The sequence below is a fragment of the Zosterops lateralis genome (genome assembly GCF_965231275.1).
Source record: "Zosterops lateralis genome assembly, chromosome: W".
NCBI lineage: Eukaryota > Metazoa > Chordata > Aves > Passeriformes > Zosteropidae > Zosterops > Zosterops lateralis.
This window is the reverse complement of record NC_139801.1, coordinates 17,957,564-17,978,857: the sequence shown is the minus strand read 5'-3', so window position 1 is coordinate 17,978,857 and position 21,294 is coordinate 17,957,564. Positions and strand designations below refer to the sequence as shown.

Genomic DNA, 21,294 nt, shown 5'->3' with positions numbered 1-21,294 from the left:
TATCATATGTGGCTGTTTCATGTTGGGTGGTCAGAAAGGGTAATCCAAACATCATCTCATAAGGTGACACTCCCAAGTCTGACCTGGGTTGTGTGCGAACTCTCAGTAAAGCCAAAGGTAGGCATTTTACCCATGACATTTGGGTTTCAATTACTAATTTTGTTAAGGTTCTCTTTAAAGTCTGGTTCATCCTCTCTACCCTACCTGAACTTTGTGGATGTCATGGGGTGTGTAATTCCCACTTTATTCCCAAGACTTGAACTATTTGCTGTAAGACTTTTGATGTGAAATGTGTTCCTCTGTCCGAGTCTATCCTATTAACCATTCCATACCTGGGAATAATTTGTTCCAGAAGGGTCTTACATACTACATTGGCTGTGGCTTTGACAGTGGGAATAGCCTCCACCTAATGAGTCAGGTGGTCTGTTATTACTAATAAAAACTTTCATCTTTGTACCTGAGGAAGTTCAGTAAAATCCACTTGGATACTTTGAAATGGCCGGAGAGCTAACTCTCGACCTCCTAATGTTGTTTTTCTCATTACCTTTTTATTTACCTTCTGGCAAATTATACATCTTTCAGTTACTTGTTTTGCCAATCCAAAAATCCCAATACACCCATAATTCCTTAGAAAGTGATCACACAAAGCTTGAGTACCCCAGTGTGTTTTTTGATGCATGTTTTCTAATATTTTTTTTAGTGAGTGGCTTATTAAGTAACTGTCTCCCATCAGGAAGTTTCCATCTCCTTGATTCATCTGACTTCCCCCCTATTTTTCTTAATTCTTCTTCTGCTTTACTGAATTTTGGAGTTTCCAACTCCTCCTCATTTGAAGTCAGAATTAGCTTAACCTTTTTGGTCCCATTCTCTGCTGCATCTTTTGCTTCTTGATCTGCCAGATTATTTCCCCTTATTTCAGGGGTCATTCCCTTTTGATGCCCTTTGATGTGTACTCTTGCCAGGGAAACCTTGATAGAAAAAGGGAGGACTGGACAGAGGCGCGTAGGTCTGATCAATGTGATTAACACTACGCAACTCCTTTATTTCGAGTGTCTTTTATACACTTCTATATAGTTTACAGTTCAGATAGCTCAGTCATTGGCATACAGCGAGAGAAAGAATGCAAACACACATTATTTTAGTTACGATTAAGGTGGCCCAACACGTGCTTATTAACTACTTCACCTAGTGACCTTCAAACCTTAATACTTTTCCCAAACACCTTAAGAACTCTTTTTAACTGCGCCACAACCCTAAAGGAACTTTATCTGCGTCATGGCTCCAAGGCCCTGACAAGGCCTCAAACCAGGCCTTGACCAGGCCTCAGGTCAAGGTAGTTCAACATTCTGGCATAAATCATGACCTCCTACCCTGAGGAGATTAGCAACAGTGTACCACAGCTATCTCCTCTGGCAATTTTAGTGCTTCTAGGACTTCCAAAATAAGGCTCTTATGTATCAACCCTCTTCCTTTTGAATTGAGTAATCCCCTTTCTTCCCAAATTTTTCCAAAAGTGTGTACTACTCCAAAGGCATATTTTGAATCAGTATATATAGTTCCTTTTTTATGTGCCAAATATTCTAGTGCTCTTTTTAGAGCATATAATTCACAAGCTTGGGCTGACTAGTTTGAAGGTAACTTTCCTTTTTCAATGGTTTGCATATTTTTCCTATTCACCAAAGCATACCCTGACATTCTTTTCCCTTGTATACACCTGGAAGAACCATCCACATGTATTATTTCCCCTTCTAAAAGGACTTGCTCTTCGAGATCTTCTCGTACTTTAGTTTGGTACTGGATAATTTCTAAACAGTTATGTGTTAAGTCACTTTTTGGTTCTCCATATAAAAATTGTGCTGGATTTAAACTCTTGTTTACTTTTAATATCAGGTCATCACTATCTATCAGGATTGCTTCATATTTCAACATTCTAGAGTCTGTTAACCATTTTTGAGCCTTCTGGTTTAATATACTTCGAATCGCATGAGGTGTACACACAACTAGTTTACTTCCAAAAGTAAGCTTACGGCTCTCTTCTACTAGGATTGCAGTAGCTGCTATAGCTTGAATACACACCGGCCAGCCGTGGCTCACTGGGTCCAACATCTTTGTTAGATAAGCTATTTGTCTCTTCACTCCTCCCCACTCTTGAAGTAGGACTCTATGAGCTACTCCACTTTCTACATTTACATACAGATGAAAAGGTTTTTCTAATGAGGGTAAGCTCAAGGCTGGCACTGAGGCTAGTTTTGACTTCAATTTTTCTAATTTATCATCATCTTCTTTGGTCCACTTTATATTAGCTCCCTCTGTCATTTTTCCATATGAAAATGTTACTGCTTTTGTATATCCTTCAATCCATAATCTGCAATATCCCAATAATCCAAGTAGTTTCCTTATTTCCTTCTTTGAAGAAGGGGGAGGGAGGGATAAAATTCCTGCAATCCTGTCAGAGTTTAGTTTTTGGCTACCTTTGCTTATTAAGTGTCCAAGATATTTCACTTCAGGTTCTACAAATTGCAGTTTCCCTTTTGATACTCTTAATCCTTTTTCCCCAAGAAAATTCAAAAGTTTTATGGTAGCTTCCCCAACTTCAGCTTTAACTTCCCCTGATAATAAGAGATCATCTACATATTGTATAATTTGTATTCCAGGAGGAGTAGGGAAAGTTTGTAATATTGTTTCTAAAGCTTGTCCAAATAAGTTGGGAGACTCAGAAAAACCTTGTGGCAATCTAGTCCATCTTAATTGCTGCTTCCTTCCAGTATGTGGATCTTCCCATTCAAAGGCAAAGATATTTCGGCTTCCCTCCGCTAGTGGACACGCCCAAAAAGCATCTTTTAAATCCACTACACTAAACCACTGATGCTGGGGTGGGACCTTACTTAGAAGAGTATAAGGATTGGGTACCAGGGGATAACGGGTCTGGGTTCTTTTGTTAACCTCCCGTAAGTCTTGTACTAATCTCTAATTCCCATCAGGCTTCTTTACTGGTAGAATAGGGGTATTATGAGGAGACATACAAGGTTCTAATGTCCCATCCTTTATTAGTCCTTCTATTACCGGCTTCAAACCTTCTCGCCCTTCTAAGGATATAGGGTACTGATGTACACGTATAGGACATTTTTCTCTTTCAATTGTGACCCTTATGGGGTCTATGTTTAATCCTCCCCTATTTCCTTCTTCAGCCCAGATTTCTTTGTTAATTTTATCCTCATCCTTTTGGTCAAGTTTTAAAATTTTAGCTGTCATTTTCCCTTCTTGTGGTATGACCCCTATTCCCAATTCTACTTGTAAATCTCTCCCTAATAAATTACTACTTGCCCCTGGGACTAATAAGACATCTCCCATCCAAATTCTAGTTTCACCTTCTATCACCACATCTTTAATAACAGGAACTGTAAAACTTTCTCCTTTTGCCCCTGACACCTTTACAGTGTCGGCAATTGTATCTACGACAAATTCTATTTCCTCCTCTTGGGGACCCACTTTTAAAGTTATCAAAGGCTCTTGATGGTATTTGTCCCCTAAAAAATAGAGCCTATGACTCCCCTTTTCCTCTTCTCGGTTTATCTCTCTGAAAATTTTCAAATCCTTTTTTCGATGTGGACACTCACGTTTGTAATGTCCCTCCTCCCCACAAAAGAAATAGACATTCTTAGAGTGCTCCTGGGATTTTGTTTGTACTGAGGCTCTGTTTTTTTCCTTTTCCCTGTCTTTAAGACCTGAATATCTAGGAGTGGTACCTGGGGGCTTTGGGATTTTTTTGGAAATTATTTTCTCGCATCATGGCTACCATGATCTTTGCTTCTGTTTTGGCTTTTTCTTCATCTCTTTTAACATAAACCTTTTGGGCCTCCCTTAATAAATAATTTAATGATTTTTCATGCCAGCCTTCCATTTTTTCCAGCTTTCTTCTAATATCTGGCCAGGCATGAGTAACAAAATTAACTCTCAATAAAGCCTGTCCAGCGGGTGTCTTAGGATCTATTTCAGAATATTGTTTCATATTTCTCTTGAGTCTCTCGAGCCAATCAGTCAGTGTTTCCTCTTTTCCCTGCTGTCCTTCAAAGGCTTTCCTGGTATTCTGCCCTCGTGGTACAGCCTCTTTTATTCCTTTGATTATCAAGTTATGATAATCATTCATAGGTTTTCGTCCCACCTCATCATTATGATTCCAATTTGGGAGTTCTATTGGCATTTTTTTGTCTTTTGGTTCTCCTTGTGGGTTTTCCTTTTCCCATATCCTTATGCCAGCAGCTCTAATCATCTGTCTTCCTTCTTGGGAAAAAATAATCTTCATAATTGATTGTAACTCTGCCCAAGTAAAAAAAATTGGCCCTAAGAAGAGGTCTAGTTGCTCTGAAACACCTACAGGATCTTCCAACAACCCTTTAATTTCTTTTTTAAAACTCCTGACTTCTGAAGAAGGTAAAGGATCATTTACAATTCCTGTGCTTCCGCCTCCCATGGGGACTTCTCGTAATGGGAACAAATTAATCTTTCTATCCCAGTTTTTCTGGTTTTTATCCTTATGTTGGTATGGTGTTTCTCCTTTAAGAGGAGAAGTCCCCTGGCTGGTAGCAGGTGTCGTTACTATGGGGACGGTGGCAAAGGCAGGGGCGGCTGCGCTTGGCAGAGAGGGAGGGGTGGGGGCAGGGGTCCGCCCCGGGGCTGAGTCCTCCAGAGAAGGGAGGGGGTTAGCGAGGGCTGTAGCCGGAACTGCCGACAGGGCAGGGTTTTTCAGCGGAAACCAAATTGGGGCATGGATCTTTTGCACGTGGTCTACACTCAGCACTGCCGGAGCCATTGGGGGCAGAGCCGCTGGGGCCGGGACAGCCGGAGCACTCTCAGGCAGGAGAAAGGTGGCCAAAGCGGCCGTGGCTGGGGCAGGCGGGGTTTCTGGCAGAGCTGCTGCAGCCCATGCTGCCGGAACTGAAGCTGGGACATGTCCCAACATGTCTATCGGAGCAACCCCCGGCCATGCGGGCTGGCCTGGAGCAAACACAGGCGCCATGGATGGCTGGGCAGCCAGTGGTGGGGGAACAACATGCAGGGGGGGCAGCTGCTGGGACAGGGGCCAAGGCGGGCGGGGGGGCCGAGTACAGGGGAGCGGCCGGCAGGGAAACAGGGTTGGCTGGGGGGGGCGGCAGGGGTGGGGGAGAAAGCGGCGCGGGAATAGGGGCTTGTGGGGCGGCTGGCAGAGGTGGTGGAGGCAAAATTTTCAATACATCTAGGCCCTTTTCTCTTTTTTTCCCTTCTTGCTCTGTCTTTGGGGTTTCTGATAATTTAAAAATTCTTATCCCCATAGGGTCCATGTCTCCTTTCCAGCAGGCAGCATATTTTTTTCTCTTTTGGATTAAACGGTTCTTTTGAATTTACAAATATATTTAAAGCCTGACAAATCCATCCTTCCAAAGAACCATATCTGGGCCAATAAATATGGTCAGATCTTATTTCCCTTTTTGTCCATTCAATCATACAGTATTGAATCATTTTTACTTTGTCTTTTTTTTTTTTTTTTGTACAAGGATCTAGATCCCAATTTGCTAGCATAACTCCTAAAGGGCTATCTTGGGGTATTTCTACTGGCAACTCTTTTCTTTCCTTTTTTCCTAAACTTTGATTTTTACTAAGTTTCTGTCCCATTTTCAGGATTTTATCTAGTTATTGCTCGGTCTCTTTTCTGTTATCTAACAGCCTGAACACCACCTTTTCCCTCCCCCCCCGAGACACAGAAAACTCTTTACTCTTTATCTCAGTAGTACAGTACCATGTGTTGCATGCACAGTCTTTCAAAACAAAAATTCCTTTTTTACTTCAGCAGTCTATATTACACATACATTCACTCACCCCACTTACACAATTTTTTTTTTCTTTCACTTTCCTCCCCTTCACAACCAGACCACACAAGCAGACAATACAAGAAAATGGTACCCTCTTTTAGTATTTAATATTTACCTATAGGTATTTAACTAACCCCCAGATTTTCTTGGATTATCACACTTTTTAAGCCTCTAGTGTTTCTCGACCTGGCAGCCTTTTTTTTTTTTTTTTTTTTTTTTTTTAAACCCGTTTTCCCAGTGGATTGTATGGGAAAACTATTGGCTCCCTCCCTGAGAGGTCCAACCCCTCCCTGGGACCGTCCCAGCCACTCGGGGTTTTTTACAACCCCTCTTTCCTCTGGGACCCCGTCCCAACCACCTGGAGGTCACATTCACACTTTTTATCTTTCGCTTCAACTCTGTGCTGGCCGTTTCTCTCATGAGATAACGAAACCGCAGCGTGAGAAGCCACACCACACTCGTTTCACCCGTCTGGGGTACCCAGCCAGTGTCCCATTCACACACCACGCAGACCCCCTTTAACCCGCTTCCCTGAGAAATACAACCCGTTTTCTTTCTCAGGTTCTTTGTGCATGAGGTTTTTACGAAGCAAAAAAATACTGCAGTTTTAGGGAGCCTTTTCCTTTCTCCTTGCTTTTCTCTTTGGATGTTTTACCCGCAATCCCCAAATCTCACCAGGAAGAACAAAGTTTTGGGCTGCCAAAAACCCAGGCTGGGTGCCTCCCTTGCTCTGGATTTCCTGGGGTTTCAGGGACGAGGTATATCCTGGCAGAGCCCCCAAACTGTGAAAAACGAGGTTCACTTTTTGGTAAATTTTAAGAAATATGTTTAATAAAAAAATAAGACAATTAGGAGATAAAAAAAGCCAAGTACGGCTGGCCGGGTGACTTGGCATTCAGCCAAGTCCACACCTTGCTATCTCAGAGACATTTGTTAAATACCCTTCCTGTTATATCAATATATGATTATTCATATTTTTCCATAAACTAGTTTCCATATTCCAGGAACTGTTTTCCATGTCTCCTCCTTGGGTCCGCCTTTTTAGAGCACGTGTGTTTCGTGGCTGTGTCTTTTTTATCGCTTCCAGCTTGGGCCTTGGTCCATACTTTCTTCAGGTGGTAGATGCTGATAGTTGGTATATCAATAGCAGGGTCCTCTTTACATGTTCGTTGGATGTTATCCCGACCAAACAGACAGTTTAAGCATACTACATCAGTTACTACCACTATGCCTAATTTTCTAAAAGCAGAAATAAAAACTTATATTCTATATCCTTACCACAACATTATTAACCACATAGCACACATCTTGCGAAAAGCCAACTCTATAATATATATATAACAGTAGGAACTGGTGCCTCAGCTTGGAAAGAAATTTGCTGCTCAATCAGCAGAACACAAAATGAGATAACCAAATTTGCAGTTTGTGGAGGCCAAAGTAGAAATGAAACTGAAAGTGGCTTGGAGCTGCTCTGCTCTGTGTGCTCATTCCTTGGTGGTGATGAAGAGGTCTCTATACCTCAGTCATGCCAATTTTTAGTACCTAATGATAGTTAAATAAGTGAAATTATATAGACATCTTTTTTGAAGATAAAACACTTTATTACAAAAAACCCAACTCATTTCATCCATCTCAAGTTAGTCTTTATTTGCATGGAAAACATTTCTCTCCTGAGTTCACATTTAGAAATCCTCTCAATCTCCTCAGCAACTGTGTGATGTCACAGGCTAATGGCTCGAGGTGGGTGATAAACACAGGAGAGGCTGAACTCTTAAAGAGCTTTTCTCATACAAAGTTTCACAGTGTTAAGGTATACAAATTAGGATGGTGAAGAAAAAAGGCTTCTAAATAGGGTATTTACATATTTCATAGCAAGAAGCAGCCATTAAGTGTGTTACACAACTTGGTATGTAATTAAACAACTTGCTGCTTTCATCTGTCATCAGATGACTTCGAAATGCTGCTGTTCTTACCTGCCTTAAATTAGGCATGTGTTTAAAAAGTCAAGGAAAATGAAAAGATAGGTGTATCTTTCCTCTGCATAAATGCAGGGTCACCAAGGGGGATAGATGAGGGGAAATTGGGATGTTTACAGTATGTCATCAGTGTGTGATGGGGGTTTGTGACCAAAGAGGGAAATAAAGTAGCTTGATTGTGAATTATAGAATTAACTTTGTTTTCCAGCAGTGTCTGGTGTTAATACCCACCTTTGTGTGGGAAGCAGGCAGAACAAACAGGCCTTTCCCAGAAGGAGGATGAAATAAGAGAGGGGAGGGGAAAGGAGTCGTGTGCACTAACAGCTGGACTACAGTTTGGGAATATACCAAGATGTTTGTTCGAACTCTTTCTTTCCCCCTCTGGACAAACAAAGCAATTAAGGCAGAAGCAATTAATGCAGTGTGATGATTGCTTCTTTTTTTTCTTTAATTACTGCAGTATGTACAAATTCAGATGAGCAGATTTCTACTTCGAATTTCTGTGTAAAACCAGAATTTCATCCAGGTACTTTTGTATGAACTGTGATAAAGCTGATTAGAAGTTTTAATTCACAGTCTGGGGTAGTAAGTTCACCTGACTATAGAATGATGTTATTTCCAAAACCCAGCTGTTTCATCCAGTGCTCAGGTCCTTTCCTGGTGCTGCTTGCAGTTCTCATTGAGGGGCTGTAACTCACAGGAGGTTGGCGAGGTGTTTTTCTGGTCTCTGCTAAGAGCAGCTTTCAAAATAAAGGCCTGAAGATGAGGATGGGAGACAGCTGATAATCATTTGATGCCCCAAAAGTGAAGTACTGCAAATCAGATGGGATTTTCACTTGTGATTTTGTTGTGTTCAAGAATTTTATTGATATTCTTGATAGGGCTGAGGGTGCTGCTCCTTTTCCACCTGCAAGCTGAGGTTGCTGTTGTAGGCCTCAGTTTTTAATTTCAAGGGTGCTTATTTTGACACCTTGCTTGTTTTGGCTCTCAGAAACTTCTCTTACACCATAAAAACTGTAATTCATCATGGGATTTGTTGTCACCTGGAACATTTGTCTTTTCACAAGTGGGGCTGCTATGCCCTGCTTTGCTAAAGATGAGAGGGACATGAGAAAGTCAAGAGAACATTAAATCACTCACCTAGCTCAGAATTGCCCTCAGCTGTCTGAAGGAGGTCCCTACACGGGATAATCTCTCCAGGAGCTCTGTACCCCAGAGCAGTTTCTTATCTTGGATGCAAGAATTCTCAGAGTCATTAAGATGACTCATCTCTTATTTATGGTCTTCAAATGCTGCCTGTTCCTCCAGCTACAAATGGATGACCAGTTATTATTTGCTGCTGTGAAAACCAAGAATTACCCCAAATGATGAAATTCATTTTGGCTTTCATTAAGACTTATTTCAGGAAGGAGGAAAGATGAGAAGAGTAATCATTGGGAAAACTAAAGCTGCTAAGCAGAGGTGAAGCACAGAAGTCTTGGTTTAAAAATCTGTGCATTTATTCCTTTCATGTAAAATAATTCAGCTTTTCTGTAGTTTAAATATTTATGGTAAAAGGAAAATAGCATTCTTTGAGAATTTTCCTTCAGTTTAGAAATTTTAGATGCATCTATTTAAGAAAAGATACATGGGAAAAACTCTTCATTTGAACAGTTTTCCTTGAAGCCTTATTAGAACTTCAAATATTTTACTAAAATAAAACTAAACAAAGAAAAATCCAGGTATTTACATGCACTTTTAGCAAGACTTAGTTACTGCAGGCCTGTTCACTGTTGTATTTTGTTTGCTTTGAAATCACAGGATGAAGGAAGTGTCAAAGAAATTCCTATTACACACCATGTGAAAGAAGGATGTGAGAAAGCAGATCCAGCGCAGTTTGAACTACTTAAGGTCCTTGGACAGGGATCATTTGGAAAGGTAAGATGATAAACTTGTTCCATAGACCTGTCCAGACACTCCAGGGAAATAGTGGCCAGCAGGGGTGCTGGGAATGTTTAAAAATGTATTGAGTAATTGAATCCTTTCCCAGCCTTGCTCCAGTGCCATGGACAGAACCTTCTGAAGGAAATGATGGTTTGTCTTTTAGTGATGGCACTTGACATGCTGGGAATGTTTGGCCTTTTTCAAGACACAAAATCTGTATTTATGTAACTACAGAAGAGTTGATTGTGGCAGTATGGAACTTAAAGTAAATCACCTGGGAAATGGATTTCAGGTTTTCGAGTTTGCTGTATTTATCGAGTGATCTACAGCTAAAAGACACTAATTATTCAAATGGCACAGAGAAGAAATATGGCAGGGTTTTTGTTACAATATTTTCCTTTTGTAATGTGACACTGGGTGTCACTTTGCAGAAATGAAGTTGAAAATCTGATCTTTTCAGTCCCTGTGTTGAAACACAGTAGTTGAAATATTAATCCTAGTGTATAGGAAGGTAATTAATTTTTTAAAACCGGACTCAAACTACATATTTTGCAATATCTAAAGTAGTCAGTCAGCTTTACATTTGTTCTCATTTTCCTGTTCTTTTGCTGGTTTTGTGTGTCTCTAAGCAGGAACAAACCCCTGCATAGAGTGTGATGGGAGAGGAAGAAATTGACTTTAGGCTGGCATTTTATGCATAAGTGATAGTGTAGAGAACAGACTTTAAATATTTCTTAATATTTTGAGGTTTCAGAAACATTCCTTTACCTGTCAATGTTGGTTGCTGATTTCCTCACACAATTTTCACTGTAGAAGCCTGAAAGGCTCCATATATTTATTACTCCTGACTTGAGATGTCAAGCTCCCTCAGGATTCAGCACAGCTGGCACAGCCAGCCCTGACTCAGATTGGGCTTCCTAGAACTCAGGGTTCTGCCAGCCGGAGGAGTGCTCCTGCTCAGAATCCCAGCAGCTTGGCCAGATATGCTCTGGAGCTTTGGAATCCTGGCAGTGCCTCTTCAGGAAGCAGCTTCAGGAGCTGCATGGTGCCTGTTGCACACCTGAGTTCACAGCTCTTTATCTCTGTTCTTTCCATTGAAAAGTGAAAACAAACCAGGAGGATCAGTGGCTGTTGCCTTCATGGTGTTTTCTCTTCCCAGTTTCTACTCCCAGGATCCTTCCTTTGGGCTTGGCAAACACAAGGGTGGTTTCCTGGAGCCTGGTTTTGACATCCGTGTAGGATATAACACCTCCACAGAAATAAAGGGTTAAACCTTCTGAATTACTGAATTTCTCTCTTCATTCTTTGAGGAATGATGTGCCTTCTAAAGCAGATGTGGAGTTATGGATGATTTGTCTGCAAATTAAATAAATAGGTGGTGCTTCAGTAGTTTTCCGCTATTTTGGGTCTTATTAGCTAAAATTTGTAACTTGTACATGAATTCCGTATGTTCTCACAAGTTGTTGGTTATTAAGACTAAAATATTCCTATGTCCTCATTATTAATATTTTATAGTTGTGATTGTATTAATCTACAGCTGTTTTCTTAGTTGCTGGTGTTCAAATTACTCCCTTTACTATTTTCTATCACCTTGGCCTTTAGGAGAGCACTGTTGTAGGTCAGTTATTGGGCAAAACTTATTAAAACAAAAACCCAGACAACCCTGAAACATGATGACATTTTCCTTCTAACCAGAGCTTCAAATAAAAACAACCCCTCTCTCAACCTTGCATAACTTAGTCATGACAGTGCTTGAATTTCTGATTCTAGAATAGAAAATTTGACAAGATCATTGAAAATATATATATAACTTCTAGATGTAAATAAATTAATTGTAAATGAAAGTCTGGATAAGATGAGATCAGAGAGGTAATTTTGGGGAGCTCTTGGCTTTCTCTTGTGACTTGTATGTTGTTTTTTACAGCAAAACTCAATAATTCATAACTAATAATTGCTATTACAAGAACAGCAATTTAGAAGTAGGAGCACATATCAAACCATTTTGTAAATTGGAAGATCTGACGGTTAAAAATTAGCGTAGCTCCATGTCTTTGTACTGCAATATTTTATATAATGTGCTTTTTTAAGTGTTAGGTTATATCCCATCTATCTTTAAAATTCTTCTGGAGACAAAAAAGTAGAAAAACCTGTTGGAGTTGCTATTCCAGAGGGAAAAGGTGTTTTGATTTTAAATGGTGAGGTTTCCTTGCTTTCATCTCACCACTTGCACAGAATTCATTAATAAAAATGAATGTTTCATGTTTGAGACTTGGGTCTTAAACCTCAAAAACCTCTTGGGAAGCGGCAGACCAGGCAGAATTGTCATTCTCCAAGAAAGTGATAGAAAGAAACATCTTTCTGTAAGAACTTCTTTGATAAATCAGGAAAGAATCCAAAATTTATGGCCAGTGTCATGCTTCAGAGAACTTGGTGCTTTGCAGCTCTGATCTGATCAAGGAATGCAGTTTTGCTCTTCCTTTAAAGGTGTGTGCTTGGTACAGAGCACTGGAAGCTGCCTGACATTAATGGGAGGTTTGCAAATGCTTTGTGAGTGTTTGGTTTTGATTACCAAGCTTGCAGTGATTTAAAAATGGGCTTTGTATTGCCAGGTCTTCCTCGTAAGGAAGATAATTGGGCCTGATGCTGGGCAGCTTTATGCAATGAAAGTGTTGAAAAAAGCTTCTTTAAAAGGTAGGTTTGTCTTTCAACTGAGACTTTGGACCATGGGGTTTAGTGCACCTGTATTTAAAAGCTTTTTTTAATCTTAAGTATTTGTCAGTGAGTTCATAACTCTTCTCTGACAGGAGGTTTCTTTTAGAGTAACTTGTTAAATTCATGTTTAAGTATTATTTTAAATCTGGCCAGGTAGCTTTAATTTGGTCAGAAATGCTCTTTCAAAGTTTAAAATTGGATTATTTAATTATTTTTAGACTTTTCATTTTATGAAAACAAGTTAATTTCATAAACAGTTTTCCTTTTGTCTTTTGTCAAGGCAGAACTCTGCTGTGGTTAAAATTAAGTAATTCCCTTGTTCTAGGAGCCAGAACAATTTAATTCAGTGTTTTGGCTTTCAGGAGACACTTGAATGGGTGCGAGTCTACTGTGTATAAATAGGACTGTTACTGTTAAAGGGGAAAAAGTAATCTTAAAAATATTTTATATTCAGGACAGAGAGTTAATACAAAAATTGAAGTTGGGAACGTAGATGGGAGCTTTTTTCTTGAAAGCAATGTGGATTATCACAAAAGATGGGGATTTGCTGGAAATATAATGAAGCAAAGAAGAAAGTTAGGGCAGGCAAGAAGCAAACCAGAGTTTTGCTGTCTGAAAGGAGGAATTTTGTGGGAGACTTGAGCATTAAAAACAAATAAGGTGATAAAGGAAGAGATTCCTTTAGCCAGCAAAGCCTTTCTGCTGAGTTTGTGTTGTAGCAAATGCATTTGTTTCACACTGTTGTTTTTTCATGTCTCCCCTCAGTTCGGGACAGAGTCCGTACCAAAATGGAGCGAGACATCTTGGTAGAAGTAAATCACCCGTTCATCGTCAAACTGCACTATGGTTGGTACAGATTCCTTTTCTTTGCCTACACTTCCTTTCCTTGCTTGAAGGCACAGCTGCTCTTGTTCTGTCTCACTTTTGGAGGGTCTGCAATAGGTTCTAGCAACTTGGGGAAAAAAAGGAATGTAAATACATGTCTGTATAAAAGTTTTGGGTTGAGCCCTCTTATAAGAACATTCTGAATCTTCACATTCAAGTTCTGCAGAGATTTTGTACTTTTCATTGATTTAAACCAAACCACAGTAATTGACATCCTTGCTGTTTCCCTGTTTGAGAAAGGGGAAATAAAATAACATTATTTTAATCATCTCCCATGACTAAGATTTTCTTCTGTGAAAAAGTGAGGGATCATTCAGTAAATTACCTTATGTGCTGCTGAATTATTTCAGTTCCACAACAAAAGTATTGCCTGTGACTGAAATTTCCTAGTTGTAAAAACATTCAGATCTGTTTTGTAGCTTTGTCATGCAACTATTGATTTTTATTTACTTTTTAAAATTTTTTAAAGCCTTTCAGACTGAAGGGAAGCTCTATTTAATATTGGATTTTCTCAGGGGAGGAGATGTATTCACACGATTATCCAAAGAGGTAAGTACCTAAAATTTTATCTCCACTCACTCTTAGACGGGGATTGGGTTTTGTTAGTACAGGATTGACTTCTAAACCTGTTTCCCCCCATATTTCTTGTCATAGTGAAGTTTTTAATAACTTTTGGGCTTTCCTTACATATTATAGATTCTGTTCTATCCTTAAGAAACCCAAGTGTGTATTGATGAGTAGTCCAAGTTTTAATTTGGCATCTGCAAAGTACAGTTCTTTTGTCTAAAAAATGTTTTGTTGCTTGGAAACACAACTGAAGTAAATGAATATTTAGCACTGAAAGAAGGGGATGTGTAGTTCTCATGCTCTTAGTCAGCTTAGGTGCTCCTGGAATCCTGCAGCCCTGAGAGCTTTCTGCTGCACTGTAAAATTGCCTCGTGCTGCAATCCAAATGCTCATCCTGAGTCCCACAAAGTGGGAACACAGAGTGCATTTGAGCCCACTCTCCTCCATCCAACCCTGGCACACAACTGGACCTTGAATTTTTCTAATTTTGTTTCCTGGAGGGAGAGCTCCAGAGGAGGGAATGGGATATAGCTACAGGCTGTTTTTTTTTTAAAAACATTTGCCATCAGATATTTATTACGTGCTATCTTAAGTGTTATGAACACGTTTTAGAAGACTTTTATTTTCTTTTGGCAAACCTTTTATAAAGGTCTAAATTTTTAATGGCAGTTTCTCAACAGCTTCACAGCAAGAGAGGTTTTCAGTGTTTTCACCACTGTAAATCCATTTATATTGCCAAAGCACAGGAAAAGCCACTTTCTTAAATTAAAAAACTGTGTTATCTGATTTTTTTCATGGCATGGAGAAGGTTGTTTATTCCCAGTATGTAAGGCCAGGAGAGAGTTTTTTCCCCTTATACTTCTCATAAAAATAAAGGGTTTACTTTAGGAACAGGCAAAAGATAAAGAATTTAAAGGCATTTTTGTTAAAAGCTGAGCTCGGTAACACAGTGATTATGTCTAAGAATTGAGTTCAAAAATAATTAATCTGGAAGCTAAAATGGCTGTTAAAAACTTCAAGTGACTGACTTGTCCTGGGTTATTGGAGCAGGAGGTAGGAAAGAGGTTGGGCTCTGCTTTGATATGGAATGTCTAATTCCAGAGGGAATTCTGGAATAGCTCTTCTCTTGCACTAACCCAGCTGGGAGTATCCCCTATGGATCATTCTTAAATAAGGGATGCAAGGTTATCCATAAGAACTCTTGCTGGGGGTTGAAAGAGGGATGTGTTTCCTGTGGGAATCAAGTCATAATTCTCAAGTTTTCTTACTGCTGAGACGCCACCTGTTTTTTTTTTGGAACACTTCAGTTACCTTTTATATTGGCTTTTATGTATATAAATATATTAAAAAAATCAGGTTTTTATTTTCTGGTGGGAAGGTGAGATAGTTTCAAAAGTCCATGGTAAAACACAGCTTATGGACTATGCACATGAGAATAAATTCCCTGTGGCATTCCATACTTTGCACACAAGGATTATTTTAAATTGATTTGGTTTAGTATAAAGTTATTAAAAGACTGTTGGTCTTTAAATTCTAATGTGGGTATGAGAGTTTCAGCTGTGGCAGTGAGATGAGTGTGCAATGAAGTTTTTATTGGTAATATTTAATGAAGCTGACTTGCATCATGTTTAACTTGACCCAGAGAAGAGCTTTAGATGTCATTATGGGGAGATGGTAGATTAGCATTTAGCGTCACTATATTCTGAGATTTGCATTTTGGCTGCTCCAAGGAGTAATGAAATCCAAGGAGTAATGAAATCTAAGGTTTCCCTTTGCTCTTTTGAAAGAGATGAAACCCGGCATGAACACTGCTCTTTAAAGGTGTGAAGGTGACACTGTGTGGAGTGTAACAGCTTCATTGTTCACCCGAGGTCAGCACCTGTCATTATGGAAATCAGGGAATATTCTGTGCCTGGAGAACAGATCACACCTGAGCAATTCAGAGCAGTGGCACTGAATCAGGGAGCCCAGGTACTTCCATTCCAGCCTTGCTGAGTGGCTGCACTTCCCATTCCTGCTGGATTCAGCAAATGAGGGAATAGTTCCCTTAAAGCCCAAATTCAGTCCAGCCATTTAAAGATTCCAGTAATTTGTAGAACATGACAAGAGCCAAAGCAGGCACAGTTTTTGTATAATAAGTTAGAAGCAACCTGTGGAGTATTCAGGACAGAAATTCATCTCTGCTCTAGATGTAACATCAATATTTCAGTGCCTCACTAGGCTTCTTTAATATTCCTTTTTTTTTCCTAAGAGCAGAGTAGGTTCTTCAGCTCCCAGGCAGTCATTGTTACTGCCACCAGTGTTTTATTCTGCATGCTTTTTCCTAAATGATTTTTGCTTTTTTTTCCTAAATCTTGTTAATGTGAATTCACACTCACCCAATACAGCAGCCATATATTAAATTTTATGATGCAGTGCAAAACTGTCTGGGATTGTGACAGGAGGAGTGCTGGGTGTCAGTTACACCAAATATGACAATTAATTTATTATCTAAAAGTTAATTAATGCTCTGCAGTAATGCTGATGGTTTTATTTAAGTATTGCAGGTAGTTCTTTGTGTACTTTATAATTAACAGATATTAGTAAATAATTTCTCTTGGCTGAAATCATGAATTATGAGTTCACAAGGGACTTTTGAAACTAAGTTTGGAATTTAGGCAGACAGGACTATATTTTTTTTAGATTGCAGTTTTAAAAACTGAAGACAAGATCAGAAGGTAAATCTATACAGTTCTTATTAGGTTATGTTTACAGAGGAAGATGTGAAATTCTACCTCGCAGAACTGGCCCTTGCTTTGGATCACCTTCACAGCTTGGGAATTGTGTACAGGGACCTGAAGCCAGAAAAGTAAAGTAAAATATATTTTACCACTATTATGTGTATTTTGCTTGTTGCTTTGCCTTTTCCACTGTAAAAAATTAAAACTATTTCTGTTAAGACTTTGTAAAGAAATACAAAATCTAAAACACGTATCTGTGGTTTAAATTAAATAATATTTGCTCGTTAAAGTAATAACAGAATTGAATATAATCGGTTTTATCTTATATTTTTAATGTTTTATGTAAACATCGCTCTTTATGTGTTTTGATGAATGTGAATTTTAATTTTCAGCATTTTGCTTGATGAAGCAGGACATATCAAGTTAACAGGTAGGCACCACTCATTAATATAGCCCTTTGTAAATAAGTGTTTTTGAGTTTCTGTAGTATCAATTTTAAATGCATATAAAATTGCAGAAAATAATTCTGTGAGGATCAATCCAAATACATATATTCTAGAAAATTATGTATATAAAAGACTGACTATTTGGGAAACAAATTACTATAAATTTCTGAAAGCTTTAAATTACATTGAAGGTGATGATTTTGTACTAAAGATTGCATCATATATTTTAATCTAAGATATTGCTGTTAGATTCCAAGAGAAAATGAAGTTTTTTAAACCCTCAGAGACTTGATAGAATAATGGTGATGGAAATCAGGTTTATAAAATACATGCCTTTTTAAAATTCTGCTATATTTAAATACAATTCAACCCTAAATTTGTCACTTCCTTCTGAAAGTGGAAATAATGGATGGGATCATTGATCATCAATTATTTTCCCCTGCAAAAAAAAAAAGGGTGTTTGAGAGTTGAGCCAGTGTCAAGGACTTGTGTATTCACTGTATTCAAAACAGGGAAAAAAGTGTTCTGGGAATGAAATATTCTGGGAATGCAGGGCTGTTCTGTACTGAACTTGAGGCAGGTTACAGAACCATGTTGCCTTATGTAACAACTATAATTTTAGTGTGATTTTATTCATTCATCATTCAGTAAGACCAGACCATGCCGGTTGCATTCCCTTTGAAACTGATTTTTACTTTTATCCAATTTTATGTGTGAATAAAGCAGACAGTAAACAGAGAAAATGAGAACTTCTCAGTATCTTAGAGCTCTAAATGTGTAAGATTTCAAATATCGAGTTATTTCAGTGATAATTTTGATGGCTAATCATGAATTTAATGACTTTTAGAATGGTTTTGGGCATGTGTAGTAAACTAAATGTGCTGTCTCCAGATACCTACCTGCAGTCTCTTGTTTCACAGAGAGCTATGCTAATCATATTTCTGAAAATAACCAACCCAAACCTCTCAACGCTTGCGTTTTGAATTACCATATATTGATTGATTTGTCTTCCCCTGAAGTTCTTTACTGGCTGTGTTCTTGTGATGCTGTTGTAGACTTTGGACTCAGCAAGGAATCAGTAGACCAAGAGAAGAAGGCCTATTCTTTCTGTGGTACTGTAGAGTACATGGCTCCTGAAGTGGTAAACAGGCGAGGGCACAACCAGAGTGCTGACTGGTGGTCCTTTGGGGTCCTCATGGTACTGTATTTGCCTCTTGCTTCCCTTGCTAAGCTCACACAAATGCACTTAAAATAAGCTCATCCAGTTCTGATTAGGGATGCTTGGATAAGGGGGACAATTCAATGACTGAATTGATACTGGGTGGAATAAAATTGACTTTTCACCTCCAAGGAATGTTTATCAGGCACCTGAAAAATCCTATGTCGTCTGTTAGTAGTTAAAACTAGTTGTAGTCAGTGTGAGACTTCACTTTGTATATTTATTTTGCATGTTACTTGAGAGTTACATTTAAAAACAGACTTGAAGACTTGGTTTGAAGGAATATTAATGGCATTTCTGTGAGAGTGAGCCTACGGAAGGAGTGTTGGAGTGGAATAGTGAGATAAGTCAGTAACTGCTGCCACTTCTGCGCTTGCTGGGATGTGTTAGAGCATCAGCCTGACATGCAGATGGACTTGAAAAGTAAACTACTGCTCTAGAATTTACCATTCTTGCAGTTTTTGGAATATGACATCTAAAACCTAGTTGTGGAGGAGATTTTATTACTTTCAAGTAGCTTCCTGATGTATAATATTCCTCCATCATCATCATGCTACACTTGCCACTGTTATCATCATGTAAACTGCAAGTGAGAACAGAATTTTAGATTTGGTAACACTTCCATAATCTTTTCAAAGTTCAACCAGAGTAATGTAGAGGTAGGAAAGAGTGCAATGCTTAACACTTTGTTTCAGCAACTGGGGGAAGGAGTGTTGATTTAGATTAACATTTATTCTTTCCAGTTTGAAATGCTTACTGGTACCCTGCCATTTCAAGGTAAAGATCGAAATGAGACTATGAATATGATACTGAAGTAAGTATATCTCCTTCCTTTTTCAGAAGTCTGAAAATGTAATTTTAAACATGTTTTAACAGCTTGTTATAATTCCTTGTGCAGCCTGGTCTTGTGGGAGGTGTCCCCATGGCCGGGGGTGGAAGAAGATGAGCTTTAAGGTCCCTTCCAACCCAAACCATTTTTTGATTCTAAGAGCACTGAGCTGCAACAGGAGCAAAAAGCAAAGCCCCTTGATAAGCTTTAGATCCCAGACTGTGAAGTACCATTAAGTATCCCCAGCAATTAAAATCTCATGGATGAATCTGTACTTTGATTGTAGGCATATAATAATGATAAGAACAGTGACTGAGAGCAGCTTGATTTACATTACTGTTGTTGTTACACTCCATTGCTACTGTTACAGCACACCTTGTTTTGTAAGCAGCAGGTGATCAGGTGTTGCTTTGTGTACAGATGTGTGGAGAGCCCTGACTGCTCAAATTCTCATCTTAAATTACCCCAGTTACAACAGAAGCTGTTGGACTGGACAAACTGGGTGAGCTGGTGCTCAGTGAGTGGACCTGTTGGGCAAATATGTTCTCATCTGTCTGTGCTCAGCTAACAGTTTCCTCCTGGCACAGGCAGAGCCTTGGGCCCTGTGAGGGGTGATGGGGAAGGGGAGGAGGGAGAAATTGTTCTTCCCAGCACAGGGCACTTGGAGCTTGCCCTGAGAGGGAGTTCATGCTGGTGCTGCCTGTGAAAGGATGGTTTAGACCACGAGCTGCCTCCCTTGCAGCTCCCAGTGATGCTGCAGTTCTGCACAAGAATTTCCTGCCTTGGCATTAGAGTTTCCCTTAAATAAAATAAATGGTAAAGTCAGTGAGCTTCTATATGATGGCTCAATGAGCCCTGGAGGAATAGTAGCAATCCCTTCAAGGGCAGGTAATTGGGGATTTGGTGAGTCTCTTCTGAGTTACTGGTAGTTATTTTGGTAAAAACCTCCTGGTGACATGAAGATATCTTTGAAAATGCTTACATATTCCTGAGATAATTATTTTACTCTGTTTCAGCATAAAGCTTGCTTTGGGGACTTGAGTGGGGTTTGGTGGTTTTGGTCTGATGTGTTAGTTCTTTGTTGGGTTCTATTTTAAACCACTCCTATAATAGGAAACTTAAAAAGTTGGTGAGTTAAGTATGTGCACTCTACAAGGCTTTGGAATAGATCCTTGATACATCAAACTGTGCAGTGAAATCTGTGTAGACAGTTTTTACTAAGATAAGTTTCTTCCTCTGACTTGTTCTCTGTTTTCTTTTAGAGCAAAGCTGGGAATGCCTCAGTTCCTCAGCCCTGAAGCACAAAGTCTCCTGAGGATGTTGTTTAAAAGGAACCCATCAAATAGATTAGGTTGGTTCATTTATTTGGATCTTTAAATAATCAACTCAGCCTAACTTTTTATTAAAAAAACAAAAGTAGTTGCTAGAGACTCAAGCTCTGGGTGATCAGTACCATTTGGGTACCATTTCCTGTTAGTTTGGATCATGACTTCCTGGGTTTGGCCAAGGAATGGTCAAAATGTGGGATCGGTGACTTAGGAGTGAGCCAAAACTCTGACAGTGTCGCAGCAAAGAATATTGACACTGTATTTGTGGGCTTTTTGTGCTCTCTTTGCCTCCCTGGGTATTTTACATCCTTGCAATATTTCTGTATTCACAGTTCCTCCAAATAACCACGTCTGTGCAAACTTTTTAGAAATGAACTAATTTTTAGTGCAGTCTTCAAAGACTTTACCCACAAGTGTGTTAAATACAGTATTTCTTTTGTTCAGGAGCTGGTTCAGATGGAGTTGAAGAAATCAAGAGACATCCTTTTTTTTCTACTGTTGACTGGAATGTGAGTACAAAAAGATCTGAATGATAAAGCTGTTGTTAATTTTTCTGTGTGTTGTAGCATTTGTATAAGTATTTACATCTGAATAGGGCACAAAAAACACTGCATTACTGCTGACTGGCACATCCTGACTTCTGTAATTCCTTGGCATCTGGAGCTGCAGTATTTACTGCAGATAGGGAGTATGAACTATAAATTGTACATTTACTTTTTAAATAATTAAGAGTTGCAGCATTCTCAAGCTGAAATGGTCCATTAGAGCATTTGGAGGTGGGAGAGGCTGCTGGTATTCCCAGGAATCCCTCAGGAAGTGTCTCTCCAGTGCTCCCTGCAGGGC

At 39.2% G+C, this 21,294-nt stretch overlaps 1 protein-coding gene across 5 annotated transcripts in view; it reads left to right on the top strand.

Moving 5' to 3' along the window:
• LOC310922109 (ribosomal protein S6 kinase alpha-6-like) overlaps window positions 1–21,294 on the top strand; it is a 54,536-nt gene that overhangs the window by 22,845 nt on the left and 10,397 nt on the right. For 2 of the 5 annotated variants that reach the window (XM_083882460.1, XM_083882464.1), the window contains 10 exons: window positions 9,623–9,739; window positions 12,355–12,436; window positions 13,223–13,303; window positions 13,812–13,891; window positions 16,641–16,762; window positions 17,022–17,059; window positions 18,131–18,273; window positions 19,038–19,108; window positions 20,386–20,474; window positions 20,896–20,960. In XM_083882460.1, coding sequence (XP_083738586.1) covers window positions 9,623–9,739; window positions 12,355–12,436; window positions 13,223–13,303; window positions 13,812–13,891; window positions 16,641–16,762; window positions 17,022–17,059; window positions 18,131–18,273; window positions 19,038–19,108; window positions 20,386–20,474; window positions 20,896–20,960 — 888 coding nt within the window. Of the gene's footprint in view, window positions 1–4,712; window positions 4,866–8,282; window positions 8,349–9,622; window positions 9,740–12,354; window positions 12,437–13,222; window positions 13,304–13,811; window positions 13,892–16,640; window positions 16,763–17,021; window positions 17,060–18,130; window positions 18,274–19,037; window positions 19,109–20,385; window positions 20,475–20,895; window positions 20,961–21,294 lie in introns of those variants that run through there. The other 3 variants (XM_083882463.1, XM_083882462.1, XM_083882461.1) reach the window with 3 other exon arrangements.